Source organism: Callorhinus ursinus, unplaced genomic scaffold (genome assembly GCF_003265705.2).
Source record: "Callorhinus ursinus isolate GAN/ISIS: 27379988/994484 unplaced genomic scaffold, GSC_fseal_2.0 scaffold66, whole genome shotgun sequence".
Taxonomy (NCBI): Eukaryota; Metazoa; Chordata; class Mammalia; order Carnivora; family Otariidae; genus Callorhinus; species Callorhinus ursinus.
This window is the reverse complement of record NW_027397128.1, coordinates 229,112-245,238: the sequence shown is the minus strand read 5'-3', so window position 1 is coordinate 245,238 and position 16,127 is coordinate 229,112. Positions and strand designations below refer to the sequence as shown.

The 16,127-nt window shown below is 39.6% G+C and overlaps 1 protein-coding gene across 13 annotated transcripts in view; it reads left to right on the top strand.

The window, feature by feature from the left end:
* Positions 1-16,127, top strand: part of ARHGEF9 (Cdc42 guanine nucleotide exchange factor 9) — a 233,675-nt gene that overhangs the window by 104,674 nt on the left and 112,874 nt on the right. For 12 of the 13 annotated variants that reach the window (XM_073885843.1, XM_073885852.1, XM_073885849.1 and 9 more), the window contains one exon: positions 14,987-15,178. The exons of the other annotated variant lie outside the window; for it this stretch is intronic. In XM_073885843.1, the coding sequence (XP_073741944.1) occupies positions 14,987-15,178 (192 nt within the window). The remainder of the gene's footprint in view (positions 1-14,986; positions 15,179-16,127) is intronic. 13 annotated transcript variants of the gene reach the window in all.

Below are 16,127 nucleotides of genomic sequence, written 5' to 3'. Positions count from 1 at the left end.
CTCTCACTTTAGAGTGAGCCTTTTACAGGCAAAGGATGTCAACATCTCCAACCCAGACTAAGTCTCACTTAGTGGGAGCTGTTTAGAATCTGCACCTGGGTGGCTTAGATGGTTAAGTGTCTGCCTTCAGCTCAGGTCATGATCTCCAGGTCCTGGGATCAAGCCCGATGTTTGGCTCCCAGCTCAGTAGGGAGTCTGCTTCTCCCTCTCCCTCCACCTCTCACCCTGCTTGTGCTCTCTCTCTATCTCTCTCTCTTTCTCTCAAATGAATAGATAAAATCTTTAAAAAATAGAATCTTCCTGTCAAGGAATGGCATTTGGAATGTGAGAGATTTGTGAAAATTATGAAGGCAATTACAAAAGTACCTCCTAAGTCCCTTTCCTGGCTAAAGAGAACAATTTTTCCCAGATGCCATGTTTCCTTGTGGTTCTAGGGCAGTTGGTGTCAACTTAGAGGATAATAATAATAATAAGTTCTGAAGTCCATATCCTTCAACACTGTCATAGATTATCTCTCTTAATTTTGGCCTGAGTCTCAAGACTTTGCTTGAATCCTGACTGCTTCTTGTTCACTATGAGGCATCTATCCCCCTGTCTGGCTTTGGATTTCTCATCTAGAATGTAGGATTAATAAAGGTATATTTGTCTGCCTTGCAGGGCTGTTTTGAAATGGGAAGGCACTGTTCTTGAACTAGGCTTTCAGAGAAGCCAGGAACAATAGAAGAATGATAGAAAACAGTAGGAGGAAAGGTCTTGTACAGAGGGTGGAGGGCAGCCATTAGAAGGATACAAGGGTAGAGGTAGGAATAAGTAGCATGTGTTAGAATGACCAGCAAGAGTGGCCTGACTGATGTTATTGGTCTTTGTTAGGGAGGAGTGGAATTCAGTGGGCTAGGCCCATTCTAACATGTTAATAGGTAACCAAGAATGCTGAGACAGGACATTCACACAGGTCTTGTCTTGTATTTTATTTTATCTTTTCCTTTCCTTTCCTTTCCTGTCTTGTCTTTTTTTGTGTGTGTGTGGGGGTCTGTTGTATAACCAAAATTTTCATTGCTATGGTTGAAGCTCATTGCTCATTGTATCTATGCTGGAAAAGGAAAATAATTTGTTAGCAGCCTTATTATAATGATCTTTCATGTAATTAGTGACAGTTATTAAATCTCTTTACCTTGAGGGTCAAAGAATGGTTTCTGTGCCTGATTATACATGCCATGCTCTTTGGCTTTGTGCCAGATAGGAATGTAAAATGCTTCCTGGTATGCATGCTTAGGAATCTCTAAGCATACCTGATTCTCCTGGAAGCTGGGACTGAGGCTCCAAAACAGAGGTGGGGATATGTGTGCAAGAAGTGGGAGCTGTGCCTACAGCACACCAGGTTTCTTTCAGTTCCCCACATCCACCTTGCAGCCACTTTGCCATTGACTAACTGTTGTGGCAGAGAAGGGTGTTTCAGTGACCTGTGTTATAGGAAGAGTTCATTTCCTCCAATCCCATTCTCTTGTCTGTGTTTTGCCCTTTTGGTGAATTTTTTGGCTGGTGCCTTCATAAAACGGAGGCACATTAGAGGGCCCTGCTCATAATTTCAGAGTTACCTGAAAAAGGAAAGGGCTGCCTTGGGAGATAACAATCTCATCACTGATTGTGTTGAAGCAGGAGGGCTGGGCAATTGCTGGCAGCAGATGTTGTCAAGGGAGTTTATGTGCTGATTAGGGGCGATGGGGGGTATGGACTTGGTGAACTACCATTTCCTTTATAACTCTGATTTGACAACTCTGAGATTCTATCATTTAATGTGACTGGCAGTAACCCTTTACTTTCTCAGAGGATGGCTCACTTTTTATTCCTCTCTGATTTGACTTTTGAAAATATTGAGGTGCCATTTAGATGATACTGCTTACCCATTCTCTTCTCAGAAACATCACACTGCTAGAGCCAGGAGTAGGCTGGCTTTCTGTGACACTGCTTAAGCCCCTGTTGAACTTTTCACAGGTGCTAAGGCATCATGCCGGGTCCTGAGAGAACTGGTTGTTATGACACTTCTCCTTTAAGAACTACTAAATCATTTGCAGGGAGAGGCTACTAAAGATGTTGAAGAGTGTGTACCAGGGGATGAATTAGCATGAGTTTAACATGTGGAACAATGAATACACTGGAATATGTGTATAGGTATATAAATGCATGGGGAAAAGTCAGCAAGGATTATACAAATCAATTTATAACCATGATTTCCTTATGAAAGGTGGAAATAACTAGAATGAGGAGTAGTCAAAGGGGAACTTTCACCTTATCTAGATTATTTTAACTTTTTATTTTTTACAAAGGTATATTGCATTTGCCAAAACTTACCATTTTAAAGTGGGTTTTAGTACAGTTGACCCTTGAACAACATGGGTTTAAATAGTATGGTTCCACTTATACATGGTTTTTTTAAAGATAAATATAGTACAGTACTGTAAATGTATTTTCCTTATGATTTTCTTAATAACATTTTTTCTCTAGCTTACTTAATTGTAAGAATACAGTATATAATACATATAACATACAAAATATATGTTAATCAACTGTTTATGTTACTGATAAGGATTCTGGTCAACAATAGGCTATTAATAGTTAAAGTTTTGGAGTCAAAAGTTATACACAAATTTTTGACTGTGTGGGGAGTTGGCACCCCTAACATGTGTGTTGTTCAATGGTCAACTGTATATTCATTGTGCAACAATCACCACTATGTATTCCAGAACATTTTCTTCAGTCCCCCAAAATAACCCTGCAACGATTTCTCCTTCCCCCTAGCCCTTGGAAACAACTAATCTGTTTTCTGTCTTTATGGACTTATATATTTGGGACAATTCATATAAATGGTGTATAATATGTTGTTATTTGTGTGTCTGGCTTCATTTACTTAGCATGTTGTTTCTGAGGTTCATCGATATTTTATTTTATTCCTTTGTATTGCTAAATAGTATTCTATTTTGTGTTTGTGTGTATGTGTGTGTGTGTGTTCACATACATACCACATTTTGATTTATCAATTTATCAGTTGAACTTTTGGATTGTTTTCACATTTTGGCTATTATGAGTAATGCTGCTATGAACATTTGTATGCCAGTTTTTGTGTGAACATATATTTTCAGTTCTCTTGACTATATACCTAGGAGCAGAACTGCTGAGTTACATCATATGGTAACCATACGTTTAACTTTTTGAGAAACTGCCAAAATGTTTTCTACAGTAGTTGTACCAATTTACACTCCTACCAGCAGGGTATGAGGGTTCCGATTTCTTCATATCCTCATCAACACATGTTATTGCCCATTTTTTAATTATAGCCATCCTATTGAGTGTGAAATGATATCTCATTGTGATTTTGATTTATATTTCCCTGATAGCTAATGGTGTTGAGCATCTTTACATGTGTTTATTGGCCAATTATATATCTTCTTTGGGAAAACGTTCAGATACTATGCCCATTTTTAAGTGGGTTATTTTCTTTTTTTTATAATTTTATTGTTATGTTAGTCACCATACAATGCATCATTTGTTTTTGATGTAGTGATCCATGATCCATTGTTTTCGTATAACACTCAGTGGTCCATGGAATACATGCCCTCCTTAATACCCATCACCGGGACAACCCATCCCCCCACCCCTCTCCCCTCTAAAACCCTGTTTGTTTCTCAGAGTCCATAGTCTCTCATGGTTCATCTCTCCCTCCAATTTCCCCTTCCTTCTCCTAATGTCCTCCATGCTATTCCTTATGTTCCACAAATAAGTGAAACCATATAATTGACTTTTTCTGTTTGACTCATTTCACTTAGCATAATCTCCTCCAGCTCCATCCATGTTGATGTAAAAGTTGGGTGTTCATCCTTTCTTTCTTTTTTTTAAATTTTTTATTGTTATTTTAATCACCATATATTACATCATTTGTTTTGGTGTAGTGTTCCATGATTCATTGTATTCATCCTTTCTCATGGCTGAGTAATATTCCATTGTATACATGGACCACATATTCTTTATCCATTCATCTGTTGAAGGGCATTTTGGCTCTTTCCACAGTTTGGCTATTGCAGACATTGCTGCTATGAACATTGGGGTGCATATGGCCCTTCTTTTCACTACATCTGTGTCTTTGGGGTAAATACGCAGTAGTGCAATTGCTGGGTCATAGGGTAGCTCTATTTTTAATTTTTTGAGGCACCTCCACACTTTTTCAAAGTGGCTATACCAACTTGCATTCCCACCAACAGTGTAAGAGGGTTCCCCTTTCTCCACAACCTCTCCAACATTTGTTGTTTCTTGCCCTGTCCATTTTTGCCATTCTAACTGGTGTAAGATAGTATCTCAATGTGATTTTGATTTGAATTTCCCTGATGGCTACTGATGATGAGCGTTTTTTAATGTGTCTGTTAGCCATTTGTATGTCTTCTTCAGAGAAGTGTCTGTTCGTGTCTTCTGCCCATTTTTTGACTTGATTGTTTGTTTTTTGGGTGTTGAGTTTGAGAAATTCTTTTTTTTAAGATTTCATTTATTTATTTGACAGAATGAGACACAGTGAGAGAGGGAACACAGGCAGGCGGAGTGGGAGAGGGAGAAGCAGACTTCCCGCTGAGCAGGGAGACCAATGTGGGGCTCAATCCCAGTACCCTGGGATCACGACCTGAGCCAAAGGCAGACGCCCAATGACTGAGCTACCCAGGTGCCCCGAGTTTGAGAAGTTCTTTATAGATCTTGGATACCAGCCCTTTATCTGTAGTGTCATTTGCAAATATCTTCTCCCATTCTGTGGGTTGCCTCTTTGTTTTGTTGACTGTTTCCTTTGCTGTGCAGAAGCTTTTTATCTTGATGAAGTCCCAAAAGTTCATTTTTGCTTTTGTTTTCACTAGCTTTTGGAGATGTATCTTGAAAGAAGTTGCTGTGGGCGATGTCCAAGAGGTTACTGCCTATGTTCTCCTCTAGGATTTTGATGGATTCCTGTCTCACATTGGGGTCTTTCATCCACTTTGAGTTTATCTTTGTGAATGGTGTTAGAGAATGGTCGAGTTTCATTCTTCTGCGTGTGGTTGTCCAATTTTCCCAGCACCATTTATTGAAGAGACTGTCTTTTCTCCATTGCATGTTTTTTTCCTGCTTTTTTCAAAGATTATTTGACCATAGAGTTGAAGGTCCATATCTGGGTTCTCTATTTTGTTCCATTGGTCTATATGTCTGTTTTTGTGTGAGTACCATGCTGTCTTGGTAATCATAGCTTTGTAATATAGCTTGAAAATGGGCAACGTGATGCCCCCAGCTTTGTTTTTCTTTTTCAACATTGCCTTGGCGATTTGGGGTCTTTTGTGATTCCATACAAATTTTAGGATTGTTTGTTCCAGCACTTTGAAAAATGTCATTGGAATTTTCATCGGGATGACATTGAAGGTATAGATTGCTCTGGGTAGCATAGACATTTTAACAACGTTTATTCTTCTAATCCATGAGCATGGGATGTTTTTCCATCTTTTTGTGTCTTCTTCAATTTCTTTAATGAGTGTTCTGTAGTTCCTAGAGTAGAGATCCTTAACCTCTTTGGTTTATTCTGAGGTATCTTATGGTTTTTGGTGCTATTATAAATGGAATCATTTCTCTAATTTCTCTTTCTACAGTCGTGTTGTTAGTGTATAAGAAAGCAACTGATTTCTGTGCATTGATTTTGTATCCTGCCACATTACTGAATTGCTGTATGAGTTCTAGTAATTTGGGGGTGGAGTCTTTTGGGTTTTCCATATAGAGTATCCTGTTGTCTGTGAAACGAGAGGGTTTGACTTTTTTGCCAATTTGAATACCTTTTCCTTCTTTTTGTTGTCTGATTGCTGTTGCTAGGACTTCTAGCACTATGTTGAACAATAGTGGTGAGAGTGGGCATCCTTGACATGTTCCTGATCTTAAGGGAAAGGCTCTTAGCTTTTCCCCATTGAGGATGATATTTGCTGTGGGTTTTTCACAGATGGATTTTATGAACTTGAGGAATGTTCCCTCTATCCCTATACTCTGAAGAGTTTTAATCAGGAAAGGATGTTGTATTTTGTTAAATGCTTTTTCTGCATCTATTGAGAGGACCATATAGTTCTTCTCCCTCCTCTTATTAATGTGTTCTATCACACTGTTTGATTTGCGAATGTTGAATCACCCTTGCAACCTGGGGATAAATCCCACTTGGTCATTGTGGATGATCCTTTTAATGTATTGTTGGATCCTATTAGCTAGGATTTTGTTGAGGATTTTGGAATCCATATTCATCAGGGATATCGGTTGAAATTCTCCTTTTTGATGGGGTCTTTGCCTGGTTTTGGGATTAAGGTAATGCTGTCCTCATAGAATGAGTTTGGAAGTTTTCCTTCTGTTTCTATTTTTGGAAACAGCTTCAGTAGAATAGGTATTATTTCTTTGAATGTTGGTAGAATTCCCCAGGGAATCCATCAGGCCCTGGACTCTTGTTTTTTGAGAGGTTTTTGATCACTGCCCTAATCTCGTTACTGGTTATTGGCCTATTCAGGTTGTCAATTTCTTCCTGTTTCAGTCTTGGCAGCTTATAGGTTTCCAAGAAGGCCTCCATTTCATCCAGATTGCTCAGTATTGGCATATAGTTGTTGATAATAATTTCTAATAATTGTTTCTATTTCCTTAGTGTTAGTTGTGATCTCTCCTCTTTCCATTTATAATTTTATTAATTTGGGTCCTTTTCTTTTGGATAAGTCTGGCCAGTGGTTTATTGATATTATTAATTCTTTCTAAGAACCAACTTCTAGTTTTGTTGATCTGATCTACTGTGTTTCTGGTTTCTAATTCATTGATCTCTGCTCTAATTTTAATTATTTCTCTTCTAATGTGTGGCTTAGGCATCATTTGTTGCTTTTTCTCTAGTTCTTTAAGGTGTAGATTTGGTTGATGAATTCGGGATTTTTCTATTTTTTTGAGTGAGGCTTGGATGGCTATTTATTTCCCCCTTAGGACAGCCTTTGCAGTATCCCATAGGTTTTGGACTGATGTGTTTTTGTTTTCATTGATTTCCATGAATTGTTTAAGTTCTTCTTTGATTTCCTGGTTGACCCAAACATTCTTGAGCAGAGTGGTCTTTAGCTTCCAAGTGTTTTAATTTCTGCCAAATTTTTTCTTGTTATTGAGTTCCAGTTTTAAAGCATTGTGGTCTGAGAATATGCAGGAAATAATCTCAGTCTTTTGGTGTCGGTTGAGACCTAATTTGTGACCCAGTATGTGGTCTATTCTGGAGAAAGTTCCACGTGCGCTCGAGAGGAATGAGTATTCTGTTATTTTAGGGTGGAATGTCCTGGATATATCTATGAGGTCTGTCCGGTCCAGTGTATCATTCAAAGCTCTTGTCCTTGTTGATTTTCTGTTTGATGATCTGTCCATTGCTGAGAGTGGAGTATTGACGTCTCCTACAATTAAAGTGTTGTTATCAATATGACTCTTTTTTTGGTTAATAGTTGGCTTAGGTAAATGGCTGCTCCCATGTTGGGGGCATAGATATTTACAGTTGTTAGATCTTCTTGTTGGATAGACCCTTTAAGAATGATATAGTGTCCTTCTGTGTCTCTAATTATAGACTTTAGTTTAAAATCTAATTTGTCTGATATAAGAATTGCTACCCAGTTTTCTTTTGAGGTCCACTGGCATGGAAGATGTATCTCCATCCCTCCACCTTCAGTCTGCATCTATCTTTAGGTTCAAAATGAGTCTCTTGTAGGCAGCATATGGATGGGTCCTGTCTTTTTATCTAATCTGCAACCTTGTGCCATTTTATGGGAGCATTTAGGCCATTCATGTTGAGAGTGATTATTGAAAGATATGAATTAATTGTCATCATGTTGGCTGTGAAGACATTGTTTTTATAGAATGTCCCTGTAAATTTCTGTTGTATATCACTCTTGGGGTCTTTCTCCTTTTAGAACCCCCTTAATATTTCTTGCAGGGCCGGCTTAGTGGTCACATATTCTTTCAGTTTCTGCTGGTTGTGGAAGCTCTGCATCTCTCCATCCATTCTAAGTGACAGCCTTGCCGAATAAAGTATTCTTGACTGCATGTTCTCCTCATTTAGTACCCTGAATATGTCTTGCCAGGCCTTTCTGGCTTGCCAGGTCTCTGTGGATAGGTCTGACGTTATTCTGATGTTCCTCCCCCTGTATGTAAGCAATCTCTTCCCCCTAACTGCCCTTAAGATGTTTTCCTGGGTTAAGTTTTACTATTACATGCTGGGGTGTTGGCCTGTTTTCCTTGATCTTGGGAGGGGTCCTCTTTGCCTCAGGATGCGAATGTTTGTTTCATTCCCCAGATTAGGGAAGTTCTCAGCTACAATTTGCTCAAATACATCTTCTAGTCCTCTGTTTCTCTCCACTCCCTCCGGGATTCCAATTATTCTGACATTGGAATGCTTCATGGTGTCGCTTATTTCTCTGATTCTATTTTCATGGATTCTGAGTTGTTTTTCCCTGGCCTCCTCTTTTCCCTTTTTATCTATTATATTGTCTTCCAGGTCACTTATTCGTTCTTCTGCCTCACTTACCCTAGCTGTTAGATTATCTAGATTGGATTGTATCTCACTCATAGCATTTTTAAGTTCTGCCAATTCAGCTTTCATTTCTGCCCTTAGAGACTCTATGTTGCCATTAATTGATTTCTCCATTCTAGCTATTGTCTTCACGATTGCTAGCCTGAATTCCATCTCCCACATCTTGGTTATATCTGCATCCATTTGTAGATCTGCAGCATAAGTTATAATCTCTGAGTCTTTTCTATTTTGGGGGTTCCTCTTCCTAGTCATTCTGTTGATGGGTGTTTGAGGGAATGTATAGAGTCCACATTATTGACCAGAACCCAAGCAAGATGCACCTGTTTTCTAGGGACCTTAGGGTTGCTGGCCTCTTGTTTTCCCAGCCTGTGTTCTGGTGAAGGGGCCTGCCACGCTGTTACTCAGGCAACCCTGTTTGGGCAGAATTGCCCTGCCCCCCAGTGTTGGGGAATGGGCTCAGTGGGAATCAGTTTTGGGGGCTTTTGTTCTCTGGCAGCTTTCCCTGGCGGCTTTCCCATCTCTTCCGCGAGTCAGAGCAGAAGAGAGTGTTTCCAAACCTCTGCCTCAGAGCAGAGAGATCGCAGTCTGTTCTTCAGTGAGCTCTCCAGGCCACACTGTCTCCATTTCTGTCTGTGCTGCTATAAACTTCGGTGTCCTGGTTTGCGTGCCCCTCCGCAGTGCTCCCAGTCCTGCCTCCAGGTTACGGCACGTCTCTGCCCTTTGTGCTTCTAAAACCTCCAGCCGCTCCCAGTTCGCACGCGTGACCCCGCAGCTCCGGGTTTCCACCTCGGGAACTGCCCTAAAGTCCTTTCCCCACCGCTACCGGTCTGCAAGTCTGTGCCCCGTCCCCAGCGAGCAAGGCTGTCGCTGACTGGCGGTGTAGGATCCCCATGGCCAGGCACCCTCCCGCTGCCACTGTTTATCCTCCGATATCTGCCCGCAGATCAAGGCTCCCCGCTTCGTACCTTGAAACCAATGGCCTGTGATATTCTGTTTGTAGAAATCCAGATCTTCTTACATCTCAGGCTGATTTTGTTGGTGCTCAGAGTGGTGCTCAGCTCAATTCTGGGGACCGGTTGAATTAGGGTCCCCTACTCCTCTGCCATCTTTCCTTCTCTCCCGTAAGTGGGTTATTTTCCTTTTTATTGTTGAGTTCTATATATTCTGGATACTAGATCCTTATCAGATATAGTATATGCAAATATTTTCTTCCATTCTATGCATTGTTTCACTTTCTTGATGTTATCATTTGCAAAGCAAAAGTTTTTAATTTTAATGAAGTCTAATTTTTTTCTTTGTTTGCTTGTGTTTTAGGTGTCATATGCAAGAAACTATTGCCTAATCCAAGGTCACAAAAATATGCTTCTGTGTTTTCTTTGACATATGTTATCATTTTAGCTTTTACATTTAGGTCTTTAATCCATTTTAAGTTAATTTTCATATATAGTGTGAATTATGGGTCCAAGTTTATTCTTTTGTATGTAGATATCCAGTTGTCCCCTCACTATTTTTTGAAAAGACTATATACTACCCCTTTGAATTGTCTTGACCCCTTTGAAAAATATCAGTTTAGTATAAATGTTGGGTATATTTCTGTACTCTCATCTATTTCATTGACCTTTATATCTGTTCTTGTGCCAGTACTACACTCATTTGGTTACTAAAGGCTTATAGTAAGTTTTAGATTCAGGAAGTGTGAGTCCTCCAACTTTGTTCTTTTTCAAAATCATTTTGGTTATTCTGGGTCTTTTGAATTTCTCTATGAGATTTAGGATCAGCTTATCAGTTTCTGCCAAGAAACAAGCTGAGAGTTTTGATAGGAATTGTGTTGACTCTGAATCAATTTGCATAATATTATTATCATAACAATATTAAATTTTCTGATCCATGAACATGAGATATCTTTTTATTTAGTTAGGTCTTTACTTTCTTTCAACAATATTTTGCAATGTTCAGTGTACAAGTCTTGAACTTCTTTTGTAAAATATATTCCTGAGGATTTTGTTCTTTCTGATGCTACTTAAATGGGATTGTTTTCTTAATTTTATTTTCAGAAAAAGAGTTGACTTTGTATATTGATCTTGTATCCTGAAACATTGTTGAATTCATTTACTAGTTATAATAAGATTTTTGTGTGTGTAGATTCCATATATATATAAAATCTTGTCATTTGTGAATAGTTTTAATTTTTCTTTCTAATCTGAATGCTTATTTTTTCTCTAATTGCTCTAGCCCTCAGTATACATGTTGCATGGAAGTGATGTTTGTTCTTAATTGTAGGATGAAAGCATTCAGTCTTTCACCATTAAGTACATGGGTGTTCCATAAATTTCTATCAGTTGTTTGAGAAAGTTCCTTCTTATTACATATTTGTTAAATGTTTTCTTTTTTATAATGAAAAGGTGTTGGATTTTGCCAAGTGTTTTTTCTGTGTCTATTGGGATGATTATGTATTTTTTCAAACCTTTATTCCATTAATATGGTGTATTACATTGACTGATTTTCATATGTTGAATCAGTTTTGCATTCCTGGTATGAATTCCATCTGGTAAGGTGGATTTTTTTTTTGAAATATATATGTTACTGGATTTGGTTTGCAAGTATTTTGTTGGGAATTTCTGCATTTCTATTTTTTGAAAGTTTTTGAAAGATTGATGTTAATTATTCTTTAAATTTTCAGTAGACTTCACTAGTGATGCCATTTGGTCCTGTTTTTGTTTTTGTTTTTGTTTTCTTTTTCCCATGTAAGATTTTTTTTTAAGATTCTATTTATTTATTTAACAGTGAGAGAGAAAGGGAGTGCACAAGCAGGGAGAGTGGCAGAGGGAGAGGGAGAAGCAGGCTCCCCACTGAGCAGGGAGCCTGATACAGGGCTTGATCATGACCTGAGCTGAAGACAGACTCTTAACCAACTGAGCCACCCATGTGCCCCAAGGAGTTTTTAATTACTCTTTACTTGTCATAGGTCTATTCAGATTTTCTATTTCTTCTTCATTCATTTTCTGTAGTTTTTATCATTCTAGGAATTTATTTCATCAGGTTACCTAATTTTTGGCATACAGTTTTTCATAGTGTTCCCTTTAATCATTTTTTTAAAAATTCTGTTAGATTGGCAGTAATATTTACTCTTATTCCTGATTTTAATAATTTGAGTCTTCTTTTTCTCTATTTTAACTTTTTACAAAGCAAATGTGTTCCTGTATCTATTGTGTAATTTAAAAAAAAAACAAGGAAAAAAAAGGAAAATACATACAAAATAGAAAAGCATATCAAAATGGGGATCTGGATAAGTTGGTAATTCCCTGGCATTATTTCTCCTCTATGGGCCTAGGTTTCTTCATCAGGAAGTTGATATATTGGTTCATTGTTGCTGAAGTGGTTGAAAGCCTCTAGCTCTATTATTTACATGATCAAGTGTGGGATTAAAGACCATGGTTGGGAATATTTGTGGACAGAAAGTAGACCACTTTGGGAGAAGCCCAGTATTCCTGAAGGACATAGTAGAAGCTAAGGGTGGAAATGCAAACTGAAGCCAAATTATGGTATTGTTTGCATTTTAGAGTAAAAGATTTGGACTTGCTAATGAGGAACTATTGAGGATTTTGGAGTCTGAGACTAGCCAATCAAAGTGATAGTCAAGGAAATTGGTCTGATAATGATATATGGGAGGGATTAGAGCTGGGAGATAACCCAGGGAAATCACCTAGGGAATCAGGGCCATGACAGTGGGAATGGAATAGGAAAAGATGAGGACCAGAGTATTCTCTGATTTGGAAAGCACTCCCTGGAACTGCTGAGGCAGAAGGGAGGGGGGAGGAGTTAGTAGTCTTGCTCATCCTTGTGTCTCTCATAGTTAGTGGTGAGGCAAAGAATAGGTCCAAAATAGATTTTTGTTAAATTGCATTGCACTGACCCAGCTTTGCTTAGAGTTCAATAAAGGCTGAAGAAAATAGTCTTCAAGTACTCTGAGAGGACTTCCAGGAAAGTCTTCCAACTTGCCAGTCTCTAGACATTGCCTGTCTGAACCTCACTCCCACAGATATCCTGTGCTCCTTCCCAATGGAACTGTTCCAGAGAGTCATCTCATTCCAGCCACCCAAAAGCCCATATTTTGAATTGACTTGTCTTAAACTCCTAAGAAGAAAAGAAATGCTTGTTTCGTTTTAAATCTCTTAAAGGCCTGCCTATGGTACACTTTTTATAGCAGAGCTTAGCTTACTTTGTGAAAAGCTGGGAAAAGCTAATTAATTATTATAGGATGAGGCTTTTATTGTTTCACATAGTCACCTATATGTATATGATGTGCTTGTGTCAATGCCTTAGAATCACCTTTTTGAACAGATCTGTTCCTTGACTAATCATTCCTCCTCATTGCCTATTGATTGTACTAAAGGGCAGCTGTTAGCATATTGAAGACACAAAGTTGACCTTTGAAAGATGGAAAGAGATTTCCAATAGAACATTTGTAGAGGATGAAATGTTCTGAATGGAGATACATTTTTGCACATTTGGCTGTGTATGTAAAGTGCATTAAAAGAAGTGAGCCTTACTTGCTTTGGCCTGTGGCAAATAAATAGACTATATGCTGGTGACATTTTTAGGTTTGCTGGGTGGTAACCATACCCCCCACCCTCTGTGAGGCAAAAAGAGAGAGGAGAATACACAGAGTGGAGAAATAACTACTGTTCCTCTAGCTCCATCCCAAAGCCTCTATCCTCCCAAGGCCACTTACCAACAGGCCTTTCTGGTGGCAAAAATAGTGATGCATCTAAATTGCTTGATCTCAGCTTTTGGAGGCAGGAAATTGGAGAAAGGTGGCATGGGGGGTGGTATGGAAAGGAAAGATAGATTGTTGATTAAAGCTGTTGAGACAACTGACAAGCTTTTTGGCTAATTCCCCTGGCAGATTTTACCATTCTTCTTACGGTTCCACCCTTCCCTTTTCCCCTAACCCTCTGGCCTTCCTCCTTCCAAGGACTAGGATGAAATGAGCCATCTCCCTGATTTAAGCTGTCATCCCAGATCCAGAAACATCTCACTCAGCCTCCCCAAAGGAGGTTTTCCTGCATCCCTTTGCCTTCATGTGTTGGAATGTATAGTTTCAACACTTACCAACTGTATGTACCCATTTCTGACGATTCTGATAATTCTCAGCTCAGCTTGGCCCAAGCCCTTCCCTACTCTTTTCCTGTTTTCCTTAGAACCAGAGGTGCAAAGTTGCTAGTACAGTGGTTAAGAGCACAGGCTTTGAAGTCAGACCACCTCATTCCTATCCCAGCTTTTCTGCTTTCCTTACTGTGTGACTTAAGACAAATTCCTTAACTTTTTCGAGCCTCAGTCTCCTCTTCTGTGAAAATAGAGGCAATAATGGTATATGCCTAGCAGGACTGGGTAATATAGTTCATTGAAAGCTCTTAGCATAGTGATTGCTGTATAGTAAGTGCTCAATCAGCTGTTGCTGTTATGTGGTGTGGGGACATTCTGTCATCTCCACTCCAACATTGAAGATGTAGAGATCTTTACATACCCAAGGCATTTTACAGTCAAATTTTTTTCTTTTTTTTAATAATTTTTATTGTTATGTTAATCACCATACATTACATCATTAGTTTTTGATGTAGTGTTCCATGATTCATTGTTTGTGCATAACACCCAGTGCTCCACGCAGAATGTGCCCTCTTTAATACCCATCACCAGGCTAACCCATCCCCACAGTCAAATTTTAATTATTATTTGTACATCTTTTGATGTAAATTAACACTGAAGGTCCTGTTTTCAAGATGCCCACTCCAATATCCAACTTTGGTTTCCATGCTCATAGGTGTTGTGTTTGATCCAGCTCTGGCATATGCCTAAGATATATAGCTTAGTCTGTTGTTGTTGTTGTTTTTTTTAATCCACCTGTGCTACCTAGATATGCTCAAGCACAAATGAGTACTGTGGGGTACCTGGGTGGCTCAGTCAGTTAAGTATCTGCCTTCAGCTCAGGTTGTGATCTTAGGGTGCTGGGATCAAGCACCACATCAGCCCCCTGCTCGGTGGGGAATCTGCTTCTCCCTCTCCCTCTGTGCACTCTTTCTCTCTCTCTCTCAAATTCAAAACAAAACAAATGAGTTCTGTTTGCCATAACTCTTTTCTCCTCTGAAATCTTAGACAAGAAGCCTCTCAGAGATGATTTAGTTGTATCCTTCTGCATCCTCCATTTTACAGATAGGTCATCAGAGGCCTAAAGAGGATTAAAATCATGCATAAAGCCAGCAAGCCACCCTAGATCCACTCCTGGCATTCAATTACAGGGGCTTCTGGTTAACTGTTCTCTGAATACTTGAAGAATTTAGTTTATCCTTTTTTTACTTGGCTAGAAACTTTTCAAAGAAGGAAACTACTCTATTATTATTCTTTTGCCTGCTTCCACAGCTCTGGGTGAACCAGGAGGATGGGGTGGAGGAAGGGCCCAGTGATGTGCAGAATGGGCACCTGGACCCCAACTCAGACTGCCTCTGTCTGGGCCGGCCACTACAGAACCGGGACCAGATGCGAGCCAATGTCATCAATGAGATCATGAGCACCGAACGTCATTACATCAAGCACCTCAAGGACATTTGTGAGGTAGGCCCAGCTATGATAGTATATGTGGGGGCGCCCAGGGTGGGGTAGAGGGCCTTTTCATGAAGAATCAACAACCCTCCTTAGCCGTACCTGTGACAGTCCCAAGATATTGGAAAGAGCAGCTGGATTGGCCTCCTATATTCTGCTCAGTGGGTAAAACAGGAGCTTCTCAGTCCCTATATCAGTTTCTCTTTCTCTGTCTAGCTTTTGTCTTTCATCTTCATATTCCTTCTCTCTCTATCTCTCCCTGCTTGCCTCCTCCATCTTCCCTTCCCTGAATCTCTAGTCCTATCCTTTTGGCTTCTGATTTGGTTGTTGACACACCATGTAAAGGCCTGACCTCATTTGTTAAAGCACAAACACATCTCCCTCCAACTCAGTGGTTCACAAACTTGAATGTGCACCAGAGTCCCTGGAGTGGCTTGTTGAACATGCAGATTCCAGCCCCCCCCCGCCTCCCCAAAGTTGTGAAATCTCAGTCTGGGGTAAACCAAGGCATCTCTACATTTAACAGGCATTCCTGGTGAAACTGATGCTGTTGGTCCTCTTCCTTCACTTGAAGAACACTGGTTTTGGGTTTGAACAGAAAAGAGCTTAGGTGGAGGAATGTATAGGAGACAAAGACTGAGTGGATAAGTCTCAGCTCCTTCAGCATGCCAATTTGCTCCCCAGGAGCTGTGGCTCCACATTCCCTAACTCTATCCCTTCCATCTCTCTAACCTGAGTAAGAATGAGAGCGCTTTTTTTCATACTCTCTTGAGCTCATGAGACAAGTTGACATTTTCGAAGGGCATTTTACTAAACAGTTTGGGAATACCAGTGGGAAATGGAGGAAAAAATGTTTTTAAAAAGATTTCTCTCTCTCTCTCTCTCTCTCTCTCTCTCTCTCTCTCTCTCTCTCTCTCACACACACACACACACACACACACACACACACACACACACACAC